At 36.4% G+C, this 21,229-nt stretch overlaps 1 protein-coding gene across 22 annotated transcripts in view; it reads left to right on the top strand.

The window, feature by feature from the left end:
- LOC106874645 (citron Rho-interacting kinase) overlaps nucleotides 1-21,229 on the top strand; it is a 351,869-nt gene that overhangs the window by 204,591 nt on the left and 126,049 nt on the right. For 16 of the 22 annotated variants that reach the window (XM_089347060.1, XM_089347054.1, XM_089347055.1 and 13 more), the window contains 7 exons: nucleotides 1,214-1,288; nucleotides 3,558-3,662; nucleotides 6,819-6,893; nucleotides 8,012-8,137; nucleotides 17,784-17,849; nucleotides 18,257-18,340; nucleotides 20,477-20,551. In XM_089347060.1, coding sequence (XP_089203186.1) covers nucleotides 1,214-1,288; nucleotides 3,558-3,662; nucleotides 6,819-6,893; nucleotides 8,012-8,137; nucleotides 17,784-17,849; nucleotides 18,257-18,340; nucleotides 20,477-20,551 — 606 coding nt within the window. The remainder of the gene's footprint in view (nucleotides 1-1,213; nucleotides 1,289-3,557; nucleotides 3,663-6,818; nucleotides 6,894-8,011; nucleotides 8,138-17,783; nucleotides 17,850-18,256; nucleotides 18,341-20,476; nucleotides 20,552-21,229) is intronic. The other 6 variants (XM_089347064.1, XM_089347057.1, XM_089347049.1 and 3 more) reach the window with 1 other exon arrangement.

Genomic DNA, 21,229 nt, shown 5'->3' with positions numbered 1-21,229 from the left:
CACACACACATGACAGGCTTCTTTCAGTTTCTGCATACCAATCCACTCACATGATTTTTGTTGGCCTAGGGCTGTAACAAGACATCTGCCTAAAGGTATCCAAATGTTGAAACCTCTATTTGAACAAACTCCATCTAATGCAATCAGGAAAACTGGATGGTAGATGATGATGATGAAAGGTAAAAATGGCTGTGATGGGATTTGAACTCAGAAAGCAAGATGCTACAATAAAAAACTGAATTGTTTGACTATGTCCTGTCTGCTACATGTATTATGTAATCAATATCTGTTCACATATAAGATTAACTGTAATTTGTACCTTGTGTAATGATGAACTAATTAATACAGTCAACACTTCCTGTTGTAAAAGATGCAGCACTTGATAAAAGAAAGATTAAGATTATGAAACCTAATTACGTTATATGCATGTGTGTGCACTCTTTATCTCACTTTGATACAGATGATATCTTGATATTTCTAGCATAGTCATCTTTAAAAGTACAGAATTGGTTAAATTAAGAGCCTTCTTTGTAATTGCATTGTTGGGTGTTAAATAGAGCATCAGTTATAAAAACACCTGCTTTTCTGATAATTTGGAGAATTAATCACATTTGTTGGGGTGGGGGAATATTATCTAAACCATGTTTATGAGGGATGCATAAAATTTAAAGAAGAAAAAACGTAATACAGAAATATAAAATTCATATGGGAAAATATTTTAGAAACACAATAAATAATGCATGTAACAGAAATTTACTAGAATCGCATACATAGAGCAGTGTATTTGTACTGACAATAATCTACTGATGTCTCATTTGAGTTATGAAGGATTACATCAAATACATTTCCCACAAACATGTTTGTTGTCTTAAACTCTCACAAAATGCCTGCCTGTTTCCCTCTCTCTCTCTCTCTCTCTCGCATTCTCTTTCTCTCTCTCTTTCTCTCTCTCTCTCTCTCTCTCTCTCTCAAAAACCAAATGCTATTTTATGAAACCAATGTCATGTCACAAGCAAAGGATATGAAATTTGATCAGATCATAATAAAGGTGGTTGTGATTTAGAAAGAGAAAAGGTTTGGAGGGGAAGGGACTAATGCAAACAGAAAGTTTTAAATTAAACCAGGATTAGCAACTTATGATGGCAGTGAAAGCTACTTGTGAGATCAGTGGTGTCTTCTCAATAAATCTTTATTATTTTGTTTTTCATTATAGGACATGAGCAAGAAATATGAAGATGAGAATAAACTGAGGATACATTTGGAGAAAAAGCTTGATGAACAGCTGAAAGTAAGCTGCAAATGTTATTGATTTATTTTTATATACATTGGAAATATATACCAAACTGTCTGGAGTGTGTGCGTGTGTGTGTGTGTGTGTGTGTGTGTCCAGGCATGGCTATGCAGTTGAGAAGTTTGCTTCCCAACCACATGGTTTTCAGTTCAATCCCACATGATATCTTGGGTAAGTGTCTTCTACAGTCCTGGGCTGACCAAGGCCTTGTAAGTCGATTTTGTAGATAAAAATTGAAAGCAGCTCATCATATATATATGTATATAACATATAGCACATGGTGTTAGATTTAGCTTTATATTATATTCATATTATTATTATAGTCAGATGTAGTGAGAGTATTCTGTCTTCATGACAGGTTACTAATGAATAAACAGATGGATGCCATGAAGACTTGGAAGTGGAAATGTTATTAATAATGGTCACAAAACATTTAAGTGTTTTCACATAATTATGTCCAGATTAAAACAATTGCTAGATCATCACTTGCTAGAAAACCAGTAGTAGTAGTACCTGTCTTATAAAATTTTATTCCACAACAGAAAGGCTCATAAAATAAGAAATAAGAAACTTGTTGAATTGATTGCAGTATCTTGGACTTGCTTCCTGAATGAAGACATGATTTCTCTTCATTAATCACCAAAGTAGTCATGAAAGCAAAATGGTCTGGTATATAGATTTGATTTCATTGTAAAATTCAAGTGGACTGGGACTTCGAGTTTCACCTATTGGCTTGAACTGATTCTATAAATTTCTGATACTTGGAACATCAATTGTAGGGTAGGTATGAGAGGCCAGGTCTGGCTGGTTTTGAACATAAAGCAGAATATTTGGACCATATATCATCATCATCATCTTTTAATACCAGTTTTCCATGCTGGCATGGGCTGGACGGTTTGACCAGAGCTGGCAAGCTGCTGATTTGGCTTGGTTTCTAGAGCTGGATGTCTTTCCTAATGCCAACCACTTTACAGTGTGTGCTAGGTGCTTTTAACATGGCACTGGCACGGGTGCTTTTATGTGGCACCAACATAAGTGCTTTTTACATGTCACTGGCACAGGACTCTTGCAGGCCAATCCTCTTCACCAAGGAAATGTCTTTAACACTTCTGCTGTGGAGGACGAGCCTTCTTGAGTCAACTGGGACTTCAACTTTTGCCTAATGGCTTGAACTGATTCAATAACTTTCTAGTTCTTAGAATACCAATACAGACAAGCTCACCCTTCCATTAGAGATAATATCAATGTTTAAACCCATGTGTTTGTGGTTAAAAATTTAGCATCGTGAATTCACACCCACCATACTTCTATAGCCTTAGCATCTCCTTTTGATTGTTAGTATTTTTTTTAAAGAAATATTAATCAAAAGAGGACAGCAGCTATTTTTAAACATCACTTTGTTGTTGTTTTCTCAGCAGCAGGCTGTCGAATGATATTTGCATTTGCTGAAAGCAAATCTCACTACCTTAGCTCTGATGTTTTGTCATTAGGCTATGTATATAACTATAAAAACATCATGTTCAAAGAACACAAAACAAAACCAAAAAGTATATATACATATATGTATAGAGCATTTATGTGAAAAACTGTTGGAATATTTAAGTGGCTCCAAACATTTCAGATCACTCTGCTTATACGAAACTGTTAAACTAGCAGTGAACCACAAAAAAAAGTAGAGAAGAGCACTTTTAAGTTTAGTAATGGTAGGAAATTAGAAGATAACTTTGCATCTGAATTTACTGAAAGTTGTTTCCCAAGCCTTCTATGAAAGTAAAAATGACTATATTAATTTCTTTTAATATTGGGTATAGAAATTTATATAGCAGCTATTCATATATTTTATGTCACAGAGAATTTAATGCCACACATTTTTTTTTTTTTACTTTTTTATATGTGTGTTAAGTGTGTTTTATCAGAAGCATAAAAACTGCTTACTGCTAACAAAGCAACTTGGTTGTGTTGTCAAATAAGAAAACAAATTGACAGTAAATTTTGATTGAGAATGTACAGTAAAAATTATCTTCTATTGAAGGACAATCTCTACAATGTTTTGTTTTTTGGTTTATTTTTATTTAAAAAAAAAAGGGCTATGCAATTGTAAAAACCTTCATTTTTACTATTGGGAAGAGCATTTAGTCACTGTAATTGCCATCCTACTAAAAACCATGTTGATTTAACCTGTGCAGCATGTGTGCATATATGTATGTTTGTGTGAATGAGATGTATGCAAATTATTCCTTTGGCTCAACTATTTTTGTGTTTCTAGAAGCAGATGACAAATGACAAATGGTTATCTGATTCAACTGAGTCACTGAAGGATGAATTGGCTGAGAACCAGAAAACTATTGCACACCAGGATAAATTAATAAAGGTATATTTTCATTGTGCTATTCCTTCTATATATTTATTATATTTATGTGTAAGAATTCAACACTTGACCAGTCTAATGGTCAGTTGTTGAATTTCTTCCACATTAGTTTCATGAGTCTCATCATCCAATTTCTATAGTGGCATGAGTTGGGTTGTTCAACAGATGGTGAGTCAGAGGACTGCATTAAACTCCAATGTCTGCTTTGACATGGTTTCTACAACAGGATGTTCTTCCTAATGCCAACCATTTTACAGCGTGTACTGGGTGCTTTTTAGTGTTGGCATTACTGTGGTCTCTAAGTGACTGGCAAGACCAGACCCTACATATATATCTGATATTTAGAGAAAACTCTTCTTACCGTTCTAAATTCTCTTTCTCATCCTATCAAAGATTGCTATACAAGATTCAGGCTTCCTCCAAGATTATCCTTTTCTGGTTTTCCTCTCATCATCATCATCATTGTTGTCATTTTAACATCCACTTTTCTCGCAATTTGTTAAAGGAGATAAGTTTTCTACAGCTAGACGCCCTGCTGCTTGTCACCAACTCTCACCTATTTGTAGGCAAGATAATATATCCCCTTTGGTCAGATATATTTTTCACAGAAGACTAGAGCTGAACATCACCTGTATGACAAAGACCATCCTTTTCTGGATGTCACACTCACACAAATCCATCCACACACACACACACGACTAAGCTCTTCCAGTTAGCATCTTTCAAATCCACTCATAAGGTTTTGACCAGTTTGGCTTTATAGTAGAAGATACTTGCCCTGAGTGCACACTAAGGGATTGAACCTGAGATGACATGGTCTGGAAACCAGCTTCTTATCCACACAGCCACACCTCTTCCTATGTGATGCTCAGAAATGTTATTGCTCCTAATTAGGCAACTATGAAGCTTTTAACCTAGTTTCATTGTTATCCACATTATTTTTATCATCCTTTATTACAACATAAATGGTCTTGTTTTACTATTGTTCCTTTTCAAATGTCAAAACATAATAAAAAGTAAATGTAATTGTGCTGTCAAATTTCAGTTTAGATTTATTAGAATTAATATTAGTCAGAAAGGTACAGGTGTGGCTGTGTGGTAAGAAGCTTGCTTCCCAACCACATGGTTCTGGGTTCAGTCCCACTGCATGATACTTTGAGCAAGTGTCTTCTTCTATTGCCTCAGACAAACCAAAGCCCTGTGAGTGGATTTGGTAGATGGAAACTGAAAGAAGCCTTTTGTATTTGTCCCCCATCAGCATTTGATAACCAGTGTTGGTGTGTTTACATCCCTGCAACTTAGCAGTTCAGCAAAAGAGACCAATAGAATAAGTACTAGGCTGAAACAATAAGTTCTGGGGTCAATTTGTTTGACTAAAATCCTTGAAGATGGTGCTCCAGCATGGCCATGGTCAAATGACTGAAACAAATAAAAGAATAAATGAATATTTAGCCTTTTAAGACTAATCCAATAGTGATCTGAGGATCACATGTTCAAATCCCTCTGCAGACATATGTACTCTTATAGGCGAAGGCATAGCTATGTGGATAAGAAGCGTGATTTGTAATTCCATAGTTTCACTTTCAGTTCTACTGTGTGGCATCTTGGGCAAGTGCTTTTTACTATCGCCACAGGTTGACCAATCCCTCATGGATGAATTTGGTAGACAGAAACTCTGTGGAAGTTTAGTGTGTGTGTGTGTGTGTAATGTGTGTGTGTGTGTGTGTGTGTGTAATATGTGTGTGTGTGTGTGTGTAATATATATGTGTGTGTGTGTGTAATATATGTGTGTGTGTGTAATATATATATGTGTGTGTGTGTGTGTGTAATATATGTGTGTGTGTGTGTGTGTGTAATATATATATGTGTGTGTGTGTGTGTAATATATGTGTGTGTGTGTGTGTAATATATGTGTGTGTGTGTCTGTGTGTAATATGTGTGTGTGTGTGTGTAATATATGTATGTGTGTGTGTGTGTGTAATATATGTATGTGTGTGTGTGTGTGTAATATATGTATGTGTGTGTGTGTGTGTAATATATGTATGTGTGTGTGTGTGTGTAATATATGTATGTGTGTGTGTGTGTGTGTAATATATATGTGTGTGTGTGTAATATATATATATGTGTGTGTGTGTCTTTGTGTCTGTGTTTGTCCTCCACCACCACCATTTGACAACTGGTATTGGTTTATTTACATGCACGTATCTAGTGGTTCAGCAAAAGAGTCCAGTAGAATAAGTACAAGGCAGTGCTCCAGCTTGACTGCAGTCCAGTGACTGAATCAAATAAAAGATAGATGGAAAATGTGGTCTTTTTATTATCCTCTGAGTTTTCATGTGTATATATATGTGTGTGTGTGTGTGTGTATACATATATATACAATGTGGGACAACATGAGGTCCCCCCACTCAACCCACCTTATTATCCATACCACTCTCTTTTTCTCTTCCTCGCTATCCCCTCGTACTTCTGTTTCCGTTCCCCTTGATCCTGTCTCTTCCATTATTCCCCCCCCCCCCCATCACCATCAATGCTGTCTTTTGTGTTACTGTTCACTACCACTCCCTCACAATAAATCTGTTCCTCCCATCATACTTTAACTTCTCTCAGCACCTCACATAAAATGGCCACTCTATCTTCTATTCTCCCTCTCATTCTTACAAGGATGAAACTTATACAATATGCTAAACATGGACAGAGTATAACTAGAACACTTATGAAATAGTAACCTTCTACTGATGTAGATGTTAAAACTTCTGTTAAAAACCAACTAGGGGCTACCCAACAGCCAACTATGAAGTAAAACTCAATTTCAGTTAATTGATCAACATTCTAGATTTAATGTGTGGATTATTGTGGATTATAGTTAGGGTTAGAATAAATCCGGCCTGGTTGACTTTGAGGAGGATCTGCCCGTGACATTGCCATTACAGATTGAACTTCTTTGTAGAAGCCATTTCTGATTGTGTAAATGTAGTTTATTAGAATAAAACACTATTATACTTGCATCAAGATCTGAATCTCTGGATGAATTTTCTGGCCTGAACTTGTCATCAAATAATTTTTATTGCTCTTTTCTCAAACTACATGGGAATGACTTTGGAAAATCTGAATGGAAAATGGAAATACATTAACTATTCTTTTCCTTTCACATTTTAGGAATTATTAGAAAAAGCTGATAATCAAGAAATGACTTGGAAGAGAATTTCTGAAGATCTGGAATTAAAAATAAAGGTCCGTATTTTCACTGGTTTAATAAATCATACTTATGATAATCATCTGTATTGGATTAAGCTTTTACATGCATTCATGGGCTTATGTAAATCTACAAACCAGCTCTTGATTTATCTTTATGCTTACATCTTTATAGCTTCTTAAGATCTACACTAATTACCTTACTCTAGGAAGATTTTTCCTAGAATGTTACTGAAATAGCAGTAAAGTGTTGGCTAACAGAATTTTTATTCTCAGAATTCCAGCATCCATTCTCATCATATATCCACTTCAACACTCCATCATCATCGTCTTTCTCTCTCTCTCTGTCTATCTCTCTCTCTCTCTCTGTGTCTCTCTCTCTGTCTCTCTCTCTCTCTAGCTGTGAACTGTGTGGTGTGTAAACAAAAGGTGTTAACAGTAGATTGAGACTACATGAAAATACAGCCTTTCTTTGATAGAAGCATGAGTATCAAAATTGAAAGCCTTGTGAGTGGATTTAGAGGAAGAAAACTGAAAGAAGCCTGTTGTGTGTGTGTCTCTCCTTGCCTTGACATCACACAATAGTTGTTAATGAGTATCAATCACAGTCATACAAGCAGCATCATTCATTTCCAATATTCTGTAAGAACATGTGTGGCCAAGCAGGAAATAGTACCTTACTTGGAAACATAAGGTTTGGTGTCAGGGAGGACATCCAACATCTGCCTGTTATACATTATCCATTCAAGCATGGAAAAGTGGACATCAAAATAATGATGCTGATAATATATAATCAATGGCGCCTTGTTAGTTTCTATCTACCAAATTCACTCACAAGGCTTTGGTTGGCCTGGAGTTATAATAGAAGATACTTGCTCAAGGTGACACACAGGGAAATTGGACCCAAAGCCATGTGTTTGGGAAGTAAACTTCTTAGCTTCACACCCACTCCTATGCTAGTGTGCATCACATCAGTTGCATGATTTGCGGAAATTTGGCTGTTAATTCTAGAGACCCCAGTGGCTTTCTCTTTTGAGACAAGATACAAACTGTCATCTCTTTTGTCAGTTAATTAATGACTTGCTGGTTTTTTGGGTTGAGAGAAGGATTTAAAAGTGGTCTTTGTTTCTTATAATGTTTGCATTTGGTTTTGGTAGGTTTTGGAAGATGAATCGAATAAACTAAGAACTAAAGAAAAATCCAATGCTGAACTGAAGTTGAGTTTACTCCAACAGGTGAATACCTACCAAGAAGAAGTGAAGCAGCTGCGTAACCAGTTGCAGGTAATGCAATGTAATATTTCTATCTTCTGCTGGTTTCCTGATTTTTTTATGGTTTGAACATATAGAGATGAAGGAAGAGCTTTGTTCAATTTAAGTACATCTGTCAAGAAATCTCTCCACTTCTCTTTCATTACACACACAAAAGCAAACAATGAAACAAACATGTATCTAAATACATACGCACATATCTAGCTATCTATCTATTGTTAGCAGCACCTTCGGAAAGTGTCTTCTCTGATAGCTCTGAGCCGACCAAAGCTTTGTTAATGGATTTGGTAGACAGAAACTGAAAGAAATTTATCATATGTGTGTGTGTGTGTGTGTGTGTGTATGCTTGTGTCACATCACTGTCATATAAGCAGTGGCATTCATTTCCAATATTCTGTGAAAAAACATGCCTAACCATAGGGAAATATCACTTTGTTTGGTGAGGGCTGGTAACGGGGAAGGCATCCACTCACAAATCTGCCTCAATAAACTCTATCTGACCCATGCAAGCATGGAAAAGTGCACATTAAAATGTTGATGATTGGCAAAGTTACTCTCACACATTCTTCACATTTATGACAATGGAGCAAAATACGAAAAAACTTTAGCTAAAAAATATATTTATTGAAGCTAAAACTTCATTATAGAAGTGAAATTGAGGGGAACAATAGCTAGTCTGCTTTAAGATGTATAAGTGTATGTAAAGAGACATAATTAAGTCACCCCCTACACACTCACATGTATGTAATATGTAGGAAAAGATTCCCTCTGATCTATGACTGTAGTGAATATATTGGGTAATATAATCATTGGAAAAATTGCAGTTATTTATGCTTGACTGCAGCATCTGTTTGTGCAGCGGTGGCGACAGCAGCTGAAATACAAGATTACATTTACATAGAATAACGAGGCTCTTGTGATTCATATGGACATACGAAAAATTAGTTTCACCACTTACAAGTCCTACAAGATTCCTACCACACTTGTAAATATACCTTCTCACTGTACAGGAAATCTATATTGTTGTGAAATGCTTTGGCAGAGTTATCAGAGCATTGAACAAGAATACCTAACTGTATTTATTCTGAACCTTTGTGTTCTGAGTTCAAATCCTACCATGGACAATTTTGCTTTTCCTACTTTCAGGGTTAATTTAAAAAAAAAAAATGACACTAATCCAGGGTGGGGGATTGTTGAAATTCTAAGAATGTTAAACTTGATGCCTTTGGTATTTGATTTGGTATTCCAAGTTCAAATCTTGCCATAATCTTCATGATCAGTATACTTAATCCCTCATCCAGTTTAGCACCACCCCATGCCACCTTGAGTGTCTTTAGATGAATCAACTCTGTTCTGCTCCAAGAATTCAGGTGAGGTCCTTGATTTGATGTTTTGCTCCCTCCTTCCCACCAGTCTTGAAGGCCTTGTAAAGTGTCATGAGCATTGCCTTCCTACCTCACTAATAGATTTTTTTTAAAAAGATAGAAAAAAATGTAGTTTTATGTTTTGAAAAATATTTCCAAGTATGTGTGTATGTACATGACTTTATAGCTGAGAAGGTATTGAAGTTGGTCTTGAAACATAGACTGAAGAATCAAACTAAGTGTATTTTTATTTTGTTTTCAATGGTAACATAATTATATTTAAGCAGCAATTGCTTGTGAGGAGATATGGGAACAGCACTCAGACTTGCCTACATATACATAGCACACTTCTTTGCTATATAGTCTCATTTATGGAATTGAATTTAAGCACCATTAAAAGTTAAAAATATAATGTCTTACAGGAGATATATATATGTAATGAAGTTATAACTTCATTATAAGTCAAATTTGAGAGAATGAAATAGTTAAACTGCTTTTAAGACATGTGAGTTGTATAAAATGAGTTGATATGTTATGAGGTAGACATAAATTTTCCCATTATATATATCATCATCCTCATTATTTAACATTTATTTTCCATTCTGGCAAGGGTAGGATGGTTTGTCAGGAACTGGCAAGTCAGAAGACTACACCAGCTCTGCATGGTTGCTACGGCTGGATGCCCTTCCTAATGCCAACCACTTTACAGAGTGTATTGGGTGCTTTTTATGTGACACCAGCAGCCACCACTTAGCTTGCAGGACAAGACTCCTTGACTGAGGGGAGTAGTATTGAGAGACAGGAAAGGTGTTTTGCATAAAAGAGAAACTTGGTTACTTCAGATGGAGAGAGAGAGAATAAGACTGTGAAGATGTGACAAGGAGTGGGAAGGAGCTGTACTCCCAAGTTACAGGGTGGTGTGTATAGTAAAGTGGAACAGGGGTTGGAGAGTGTAAGTAGTGGGTGGGTTCACAAGATTTCAAAAGGAGAGTGGGACCTAAATATAATGAGTGGGCACCGGTAGAGAGAAGGGGTATTAAGCAGTTATGGTGTGGAAAAGGGATTTAACCAGGACATATTGTGTGCAGTTAGATACATGAGGAAGAATAAAGGGGAGTGGGAAATAGCAGGGTGAGCATAGGTGAGTTGTGGGGAAAATGGGGTATGGGGATGGATTTTACTGAGCTGTGTGGGGTCTTCTCAAGCATAGCAAATCACCAATTGTCTCAGTCTCTTGTCATTTCTTCTGTGAGGCTCTACATCTAAAGATCACTTCTTACCACTTCATCCCACGTCTTCCTGGTTCTTGCTCTTCCAAAGGTTCCCTCTACATTTAGAGATCAGCACTTTATGCAGATTTCCTCATCCATACACATCAGGTGACCATACCAGCACAGTCTTCTCTCTTGCACACGACAACTGATGCCTCTTATACCCAACTTTTTCTCTCATAACATTTACATTTTGTTGTATATGCACTCTGAACTTTGTCCAGCTGGTTCTTATTCTAGTAACTATGCTTTCAGAGCAACTTCCATCACAGCTAATTTGGTCACCTAGGCAATAAAAACTATCTACTACCTCCAAGGATACCCCCAGGCATTTGATGAAATCTATTTCTTGTACATTGCTAGTGTTTATTGTACCTGCACATCTACCACATGCAAAGACTACTTTCTCTGTTAACCTTCCTGTGATTCTACTGCACCTCTTATGTGTCCATAGCTTGCACTGAATACACCAAATGCAATTTCTACTTACACCTTCTCTACATATCAAACAGGGCCATTTCCCCGAAAGGATTAGTAATTTGTCTGCTTTCCTCCTTACTTGTACTTTGTCCTTGGATTTCAGTCCTTGCTTCCATACATAAAACTTCTCTAACTCTAGTAGAGATACAGCTATAAGAACAAGGTCATCAACATAGAGGAGTTCCTAAGAGCAATGAGTCTTAAATTCCTCTGTTATGGCCTGGAGGACTATGGTAGACAAGGTTCTACTGAGAACCAATCATGAGTAAACTCTTTCCTGCTTACTAGATTCATTGCTAATGTTCACCTTACTCCTTGTACATGACTTGGACAGTTCTCACCAATGCATCAACCACCAAACAAGTGAGTGGGGAACTCTGTCAATGGTTTTCTCCATGTTGAAAAATGCCAAGTACAGCAGTTTATATTTTGCTAAGTGCTTCTCTTGCAGCTGCTCTATCCTTAATTGCTTTACTACCATGTCAAATCAGATAGCTAGCCTTTCTGTTTAGTCCACATTTGGAAGACTCTCCATCTCCCATGCATTCTACACATTTAGCAGTCTTTCATAGCAACTTTTCCATGCCTCTTTTTTTTTTTGTTTAGCAGAATCACTGTGCAAGTGTGTTGTCATCCATCCAAATACAATTCTCTCCTACATCATCACAACTTTCTCTGACACAGTGTCTTGCTATCCAGAACATCTCAAGCCTCTGGTCCTCACTCAGCAGAACATTGGCAAACTTCTTCCTTTCTGCTTCTCCCCTGGCTAAATACACTTATTATCTAGCTTCTCCTGTAGCTACCTGGTATAGTTCTCTTCAATGCCTGTTTCATTACTTTTATTGCTCTGTCTACTACACTGTTCCACCACCATGTCACTGTAGGTCTGGTGGGGTACTTTGCACCAACTACAGATTTGGTCTGTGGCTCTCAGTGAGTTGTCCTTTAGGTACTTCTATTTGTCCTCTATGTTACATATGTGTATGTACTATAGAACATATTGTATGGGAGGCAGGACTGATTCTTTTACCTGCTTCAGTCATTAGATTGTGGCTATACTGGTGTGCCGTCTTTGAAGGGTTTACTCAGTCAAACTGACTCTAGTACTTGTTTTTAAGTCTGGTACTTATTTTGTTGGTCTCTTTTTGCCAAACTGCTAAGTTATAGGCACATAAACAAACACAAGTTAAGTAGTGAGAAAAAAATCATAAGTGTGTGTATCTGTATTAATGTTTGTTATATGTCAAGTTATTTATAAAAACTATTTAACATAAAAACTGAAGGATTAGTCACTGCTTCTTAGTATAGTACATACTTACAGTGAAGGTAAACAAGCCAAAAGTTCAAAGCACAGTCAACCTTTTCCATGTAAAAATTGTGTGAATGTAGATAGATACATGCATATATATGCACATACACATGCAGAAGGCTTCCACACAGTTTCCTTATATCAAGTTCACTCATGCAGTGTGTTTGATCTGAGGATATTGAAGAAGACCCAAAGTGTTACACAACCTATTGGTTGTGAAGAGGGCTTTTTAAATACCCAACCATTCCTGTACCTAGGGGAAAATTTTTTTACCCTCTGCGCATAAGCGAAAGCAAGATATTGTAATCACTCATCTTTGTGTGTTTGCAAAATTACTGGAAAATGGCTGAACAGATTTTCACTAAATTTGGCAGAAATACTCATTGGTTGAGTGGTTCAAAATGATGAAAATTTGGTTTGATTTTCTTCAAACATACATAAATGCATACATGGATTAGATATGCGACTGTGTGTGTGTATGTACAGTGATGGATTCAAGGTTTCCGTTTATTTATGAGTTGATTTCTTAATTCCACCAGAGTATAAATACATATAATGGTGATACTTAAAAAAAAAAAATTGTAATTGAACTTATAAATTTCCTGATATGCAAGTTTAGTCAAATACGTACAAAGCTTAATTCAGTTCAATTAAAAATTATGGTTAAGCAACGCATTGTAAGCCACACTATAATTTGCAAAAAATTTATCTGTACAAAGTATGCATCATCCCCTCCAATGCCTTTTTTCCCCTTCATTTTTGTTGTTCCCCCCTCCCTACTTTTTTACAACTTTATCACTGTGCTTCAAACATTTAATGTCTATTACATTCATTTAAATTTTGCAATTATTCAGAGATACCATGACCCTTTTACTTAGCCTTGAATAACTGATTTCTTCTGTTAACAACTTGGAAATGACATCTAGTTTCATAACTTTAATCACGTTACACACTTTTCTGAGACTAATCTCTCTTTTATCTTGATTAATGGTACATATTTCTTGTAAAGAAATGAAGCTAGTATGCTCCGCTGGATGTGTAATGTCAGTGTACACACACGACAGAGTGCAAGCGCCTTGAGAGAAAAGTTGGACATAAGAAGCATCAGATGTGGTGTGCAAGAGAGACAACTGCACTGGTATGGTCATGTGTTGTGTATGGATGAGGACAGCTGTGTGAAGAAGTCCCACCCTGACAGTGGAGGGAACCTGTGGAAGAGGTAGACCCAGAAAGTGCTGGGATGAGGTGGGGAAGCACGACCTTCAAACATTGGGCCTTACAGAGGCAATGACAAGCAACCAAGACCTTTGGAGATATGCTGTGCTTGAGAAGACCTGGCAAGCCAAGTGAGATCGTAGCTGTGGCCAATACCAGTGTCACATAACTGGCCCATTTAAACTACCCTTCAATTATCAGGCAATATGCTGTGCTTGAGAAGACCTGTTGAGTCAAGTGAAATCATTGTTGTGGCCAATGCCAGTGGCACATAAAAAGCACCATTCAAGCGTGGCCGATACCAGTGCCACCAGCCCATGCCAGCATAGAAAGTGGACATTAAATGATGATGATGATGATTTCTTGTAAATGATATTGGGGGGGGGGGGGCTAAGCTATGCAGGTGAGAATTAGGCAACATGTATAAGGTGATACCAATAATTAAAAATAAAGACAATACATTGTATTTAATTGATAAGTTGTTTAATGATGCGTGTATTATATTTTGGGAAAGATTTCCCTTCTCAAATACAAGATGGAAAATAATCCATGAGTTTAGAGAAAAGTATTATTACCAGCAGGGTTTCCATTTCATTTCTTGGTTTATAAATTTGTTACTTTTCCTTATGTATAGATCAGTGGTTCCCAACCTTTTCATCACCAAGGATCCCTTTTATTTAAATGAATTTTCCTATGTCCACAGACCCCCAGTACTACCTTTGCAGACCACCAAGGATCTGCAAACCACTGCTTGGGAACCACTGCATTAGATGATCATGAGTTCCAATATTACTAGATTAGTGGTACTTCAGGTCAAAAATATTATTGTATTTTAGTCAGTCTACTTTGTTGAAAACTAAGTACTTTCATGTCATAGTTAAGTAGTTAAGAAGACACCAACTATATTCCAATATCATACAAATGTTGGAATCTCTCTCAATATACTTTATATTAAAAAGTGTTTATTCCATATAAGTCTACATACTTTCCTCCATTGCTACATACATACTTCAGTATTGAGAAAGTGTATTTGCCTGTATATATATATATCATTTATATGGTCTATGATTTCTACTAAATTAGATGAAACAACACTTGCAAGAGAAGTTGAACCCTAAAATAATAATTACTGACAATCCAAACAACTCACAAAATTTGCTGCTTTGATCTTCATTGATGTGGAATGGTTTTTCAACTTGGTTTTTTAAAAATGATGACATGACAGCATCATTCACTAAGTCTTTGGCCAATAATTTTAAAGCTATGGCAAATTTTTAGTTTGTGTTCTTCTTTTTTTCCTTTTGTTTGAATTCTACTTTAGAATGCTGGTAGGTTAAGTGTTAAAAATACGATAGCAAAGAACATTGATAAGTGACAGGTTTTTTTTGTTTTTTTTAAAATTTTTTACGGGGGTGTTTTCTTTCTTATTTTCCAATTGACTCTGACTTATATTAACATCTGTAAGCAGTATTGGCTTCTATACTGTGACTGAAATAGATTTTGGTTTACTGTGTTGTCTGAATTTTGCTACATAGTTTTCTTCCTTTTCTTCCCTTTCTTCTTACTCCGCCTCTTCTTTTTTCCCCTTCTTCCTCTTCCTCCAGCATGTGAGACTGTTTTGAGTGAAATATGTTACAAATTGAATTTATTCACAAGGAAAATTTACCATTATCATCACCATCTTTTAACTTTTAATATCCCCCCACCCACTTCTTACTGAAGTAGGCTTATGTTGTCAATTCATGATTCTGAAATATTGAAATTGTACCTATGGAATATCTGAAACCGAAATCAGCAGTATAGAACATTCAAAACACACTTTTGCATTAACCTTCCTCTTAACTCTCTCTTCCTTCCTTCTTCCCCATATCTCTCTGAAGAACATTTCTAATATTCCTTCTCTTTACACTACTGTAGACTCCATGAACAATGTAGACCCTGGGGTGAGGGTTTAAATACAGTATTTTCATCATAATAATTTAACATCTACTTTCCAAGCTAACATGGGCTGAGTGGTTCAACAGGAGCTGGCAAATAAGGACTGTGTCAAGCCTCAGTGCCTGTTCTGGTATAGTTTATATGGCTAGCTTCCTTTCTTAGCATCAATCATTTCATAGAGTGTACTGGGTGCTTTTTACTTGGCACGGGCATTGCCACCAAGTAACTTGCAAAACATGACCCAATTGAGGAAGGCAGGGTAGTATTGAGGGAAATCGCTTTTACTCGGTGATAAAAGTTTAAAGTATGACAGACAGAAACAAATGTTTTGCTGTTGGGAAGATACATGCATATTTAAAACCAAATTGCTATTACTTGTTATTGACATTTAATGTCTAAAAGGTGCAGGCAGGGCTGTGTGGTAAGAAACTTGCTTCCCAACCACATGGTTCCAGGTTCAGTCCCACTGCATGGCACCTTGAGCAAGTGTGTTCTACTGTAGCCTCAGGCCAATCAAAGCCTTGTGAGTGGATTTAGTATACAGAAACTAAAGCCTGTTGTATATATATATATATATATATATATATATATATATATATATATATATATATATACATATATATATATATATAAAACAAATAATAAATGAGTATATGCATATATATGTACAAGTATGTGCATACCTACATCTACCTGTATATACAGGTGCATATCTGGGTACAGGACATTGCAAACAAAACGTAAACAAAAAAAATAATAATAACCAGAGTACAGAAAACACACAGGTCACATAGAGAACATTTTCCTTCATCAGCTGCCCCCATTCTAACACAGGCTTTTCGAAGAACACATATCTGTGTGTATGTCTTTATGTCTGTGTTTGTCCTCCACCATCGCCTGACAACTGGTGTTAGTGTGTTCTCGTCTCTGTAACTTAGTGGTTTGGTAAAAGAAACTAATAGGATAAGTGCCAGGCTTAGAAAAAAGTACTTGGCCAATTTATTTGACTAAAAATGCTTCAAAGCTGTGCCCCTCATGGTCACAGTCGAATGACTGAAACAAGTAAAAGATAAAAGAAAGATACTAGTCACTTTACTCTGAGTTGTTTTAATTTACTAAATATGGGGTGGTATCAAAAAGTTCTCGAACTGGAGCACACCAACAGATGGTAGCACACAGTTGCATGCACAGTGAGAGCTAGCATTGACCTTCATGGCGCAGTTTGCCAAGTGACATCACTGTGTTTACTTCGCAAGTTGTGAAATTTGTTTCTTTGTGATCGTGTATGTTGTAGTCTGCAATTTTGTCATGAACAGGAAGTTGAAACAAAGAGCCAATGTGAAATTTTGTATTAAATTTGGGAAGTCTGCTACAGAGACATTGAGCATGCGTCAGCAAGCTTACAGCAACAAGGCAGTGGGTTGTATGCAATGGGCACTTCAAAAGCAGAAGAACATCACTGGAAGACGACGAACAATCTGGAAGACGACGAACAATCTGGAAGACTGCCACATGCATCACCCCTGGAAATATGGAGAAAATTCATCAGCTTGTGCATGAAGATCCTCAGCGGACAATCAATGATGTTGTTGGTCTGTCTTAAGGGTCTGTACAAGCAATCCCGACATCTGGATTCTTCACAAAAACAGTGCACCCTGTCACCAAAATCTCACACGGGAGTTTCTTGTCAACAACATGGTATCACTTCCGCACCCACCCTTTTTGCCAGATTTAGCATCTGCGAACTTTCATTTCTTCCCCAAGATGAAAATGCAGCTCAAAGGTTATTTTAACACTGTTGTTGAGATCAAGAGTAAATCGCAGAAGGTCCTTGACTAGCTTAATGAAAATGTCTTCCAGGACAGATTCCAAAAGTGGCAGGAATGCTGGGACTGGTGTATTGCAGGTGACTATTTCGAAAGAGATGATGTTAAACTTATTAAACATAATTAGTCTGGGAACCTTTTGATACCACCTCATATTAATAGAAAATGTGTGGTCTTAAAGAGGGTTTAGTTGGAAGCCAAAAATAACGTTAAAAACAATCTTAATTCTATTTTGTGTGTTAATATTTTCAGGCAGTGACTGACAAAATTACAAGAGAAGAGGAATCGGTTACATTAGAACTTGAAAATAAAATTGAGGTAAGAGTTAATTCTGTTGATGGATTTGCTTGTGTCAAAATTTGAAACAAAGGCAGCCTGCTGACAGTCATTAATGAATTGGACAAAATGTAATGACATATCCTCTGACTCTTTATATTCTTAGTTCAAATTCTTCAGAGATTGGCATTGCTTTTCATCCTCGCAGAAGTGATAAAATAAGTACTAGTCACGCATTAGAGTTGATGTAATTGTCTAATATCTTCTCACTAAAATTGCTGCCCCTGTGCCAAAATTTGAAATCATTATTAATGTTGTTACAGTATCAACTTGCCATCCCCTCAAAATTGCTGGCCTTGTGCTAAAATTAGAAACTGTTGTTATTTTAATTTTTGCTGGAAAGTAATGAAATTTTTTATAACTATTAGTTGCAATTGTCATTTTTTCAGGAACTGAGAAAGCAATTAGAAAAGCAGAGTAACGAGAAGGAATTGTCATATGAACGAGAAAAACAACATTTACGAAAAATCAAGGTCAATTACCAAACTTTGCCTTCTTTTATTTTTATTCAGATGATACTCTCACAAGAGATACCATAGTTTTTATTCCATAATTACCTCTTTTCAAAACTAAACCTTTTCTAAGGAATCTTGTTTAGTTTTTCCATTTGTCCTTGTATTGTTGTCATTTCTTCCATGGCACCATATATTCTATTCTCCTGACTGCCTGAGTCTATTTAGCTGTAGTGTTGTCACTGAAAGTAGAGTAGGTTGAAGCAGGCAAATAGAATATAATTTGTTGAATTTGCTTTCATAACCATATGGTTTCAGGTTCAGTTTCACTGAAAAAGAAAAAATGTTATGTTTTCTTTGTGCATGTGCACACACACACAGCTATGTGGTTAAGAAGTTTGCTTATCAACCATGTGGTTTTGTGTTTGGTCCCACTACAGGTATCTTATGCAAGTATCTTCTACTACAGCCTTGAGTTGACCAATGCTTTGTGAGTGAATTTGTTAGTTAGAATGTATGTGAATGTTTATATCCTGCTCTAACACAAAAAAAAATCACTCAACTATGGGCAGTGTTATCAACAAGTCAATCTGGTTCCACACTTTTGAAAATGAGGGGAATGAAAATTCTTTTATTTGCAAAACAAAGCAAAAAAGAAAAAAAAAACAGATAAGGATTAGAACAGGAAGATCTTGCAGCTGTAAAAATATACTTGAACAATATTCATTTAAGCCAATGCTGCAAAAATTTTTGAACTATCACCCCTATCTTTCTTTTTCAATACACCCTTGCTACCATTCAATGAAATCAAGTATCCCACAATAAATAGCTGCTGGCAGGTTGATAACCATTAAAAGACTACATGTACATTAGTCATTTCATCAATATAATATGGAATGTCAAAGCATTTTGCACAGAATAAAAATGAAAACTATTCTTTTTGAAAATTAAGGCAGTTAAAAACTGCATCTATCACTCAGATTTCAAATGCAACTCTGTTCCCTCATAGAAAATAATTCTCACAACCCTTTGGGTGGTAGGTGATACAAGGCATTTTGGTACAACCATTTTGGTGCCACTTATTTGGCATCAGACATTTTAATGTTTCCCTTATTCTCTCTGTCCATCCATCCATCCATCTACCTATCTCTGTTTGTGTGTGAGCATATTTATCTTTATGTGTAGGAGAGTGTCAATCATGTTCTATTAATAAATTGCAACTTTCTCTCTATCTATATGTATATTTCTGTGTGTATGTGTGGTTAACTCCAAAAAGTAGTCACCACAACAGACTGCATTTCCAGTCATCCATACCAAATCATCTCATTGTCCCAAGCATGGTTGCACCCACTTTGAAATCTACTAATGTGCTGGTCTAAACCATGCTAGCATGGGAAAAAATAGAGAAACTCCCAAGACAAAAGACATGAAAACTTACAGGCATCTTTACTTTATTTTCTTGATGGTCATCTTACCAATGTTGAAGTGATGGTCAAACACCTCCCAATTAATGATAATGACTTATCTTCTTAGATTTACATGTCAACTAATTTTTAATTACTTTTATTAGACTTTTACCTATGATGAATCAAGGGAAAATATTCATTTGTTTTCGGATTCATTCTGGAATAAAATTGAAGTTACTGGAGAGGCATAAAATGTTATCTCATTTTCATCAGCTTACTACCACCATGACCTCTGTATGGAAGTGTATGTGTGTGATCATCATCATTTAATATCCACTTTGCCTTGTTTGTAAGGGTTAGGCAGCATTCATTGAGGCAGACACATTGTCTACTGCTGGATGCTCTTTCTTTTGCCAACTCTCACCTGTTTCCAAACAAGATAGAATTGCCTCATTGCCTGGAATGTTTGCATAGCAGGTTGGAAAGAGATGCTGCAGTGATGCTCATTTACAACTATCATGCTATGTCATGTGAAGGAAATGCACACACTCACAAGGTTTTGGTCAACCCAGAGCTATAGTAGAAGATACTTGTGTAATGTACCATACTATGGGATTAAACCAGAGATCACATGGTTGAGAAGCAAGCTCCTTGACTACACTGCCATGTCTGTGTGTATGTACATAGATACAGGAAGACAGTATAATGAATAACTTTTTTTTACTTTCGCTCTGTTGTCTTAAAACCTTAGGAGCTGGAAAACATTCTTGATGATAAGGAGAATCTGAAAGCAAACAATGAACAGCGGCTTCTGATAAAGATTAAGGTGAGTGTTTAATTATTTTTATCACCAAGATTACTGAGTTCATTCATGAAGAGACAAAAGACCAATGTAAACTAGTAGAAATTTAGAAGCCATAAGGCTGAAGGTTTTGACCTTCTCTCTTATTCAATGCTATATGTTAAGTTTGTGTTTGTCATTTGACCAATCATATATTCATGCATTGAACAATCAGCTACATTCAATTTTGTAAATGTGCTAAAGGTCAGGTATCTGAATGGAAACTGTCATATTCTGGGAAATTGTTTTTGATAAGACTTGCTAACATTACACACACACACACACACACACACACACACACACACACACACACACACATACACACAGGCATGCACGTACACGCATGCACACAGACACACACACACACACACTCACACAGTTGTATGGTTAAGAAGTTTGTTTCCCAACCAAGTGGTTTCAGGTTCAGTCCAACTGCATGGCACCTTGGACAAGTGCCTTCTGCTATAGCTCTAGGCCAAACAAATTTTACAAGTTGATTTAGTTGACAGAAACTGAAATAAGCCAGTTACTTGTGTGTGTGTTTACACGCTCAGAGTGGCCTCTTCCTTATTGCACTATGCCTCCACCTAGCTAACAATTATACTGTATGTTGTGACATGCTGTAATGAATAGCACGTGGCTAGCATGATGTGCCTTCATTCG

This window comes from Octopus bimaculoides, chromosome 2, assembly GCF_046866305.1.
Source record: "Octopus bimaculoides isolate indiv1 chromosome 2, ASM4686630v1, whole genome shotgun sequence".
Lineage (NCBI taxonomy): Eukaryota > Metazoa > Mollusca > Cephalopoda > Octopoda > Octopodidae > Octopus > Octopus bimaculoides.
This window is presented reverse-complemented; position numbering and strand designations above follow the sequence as displayed.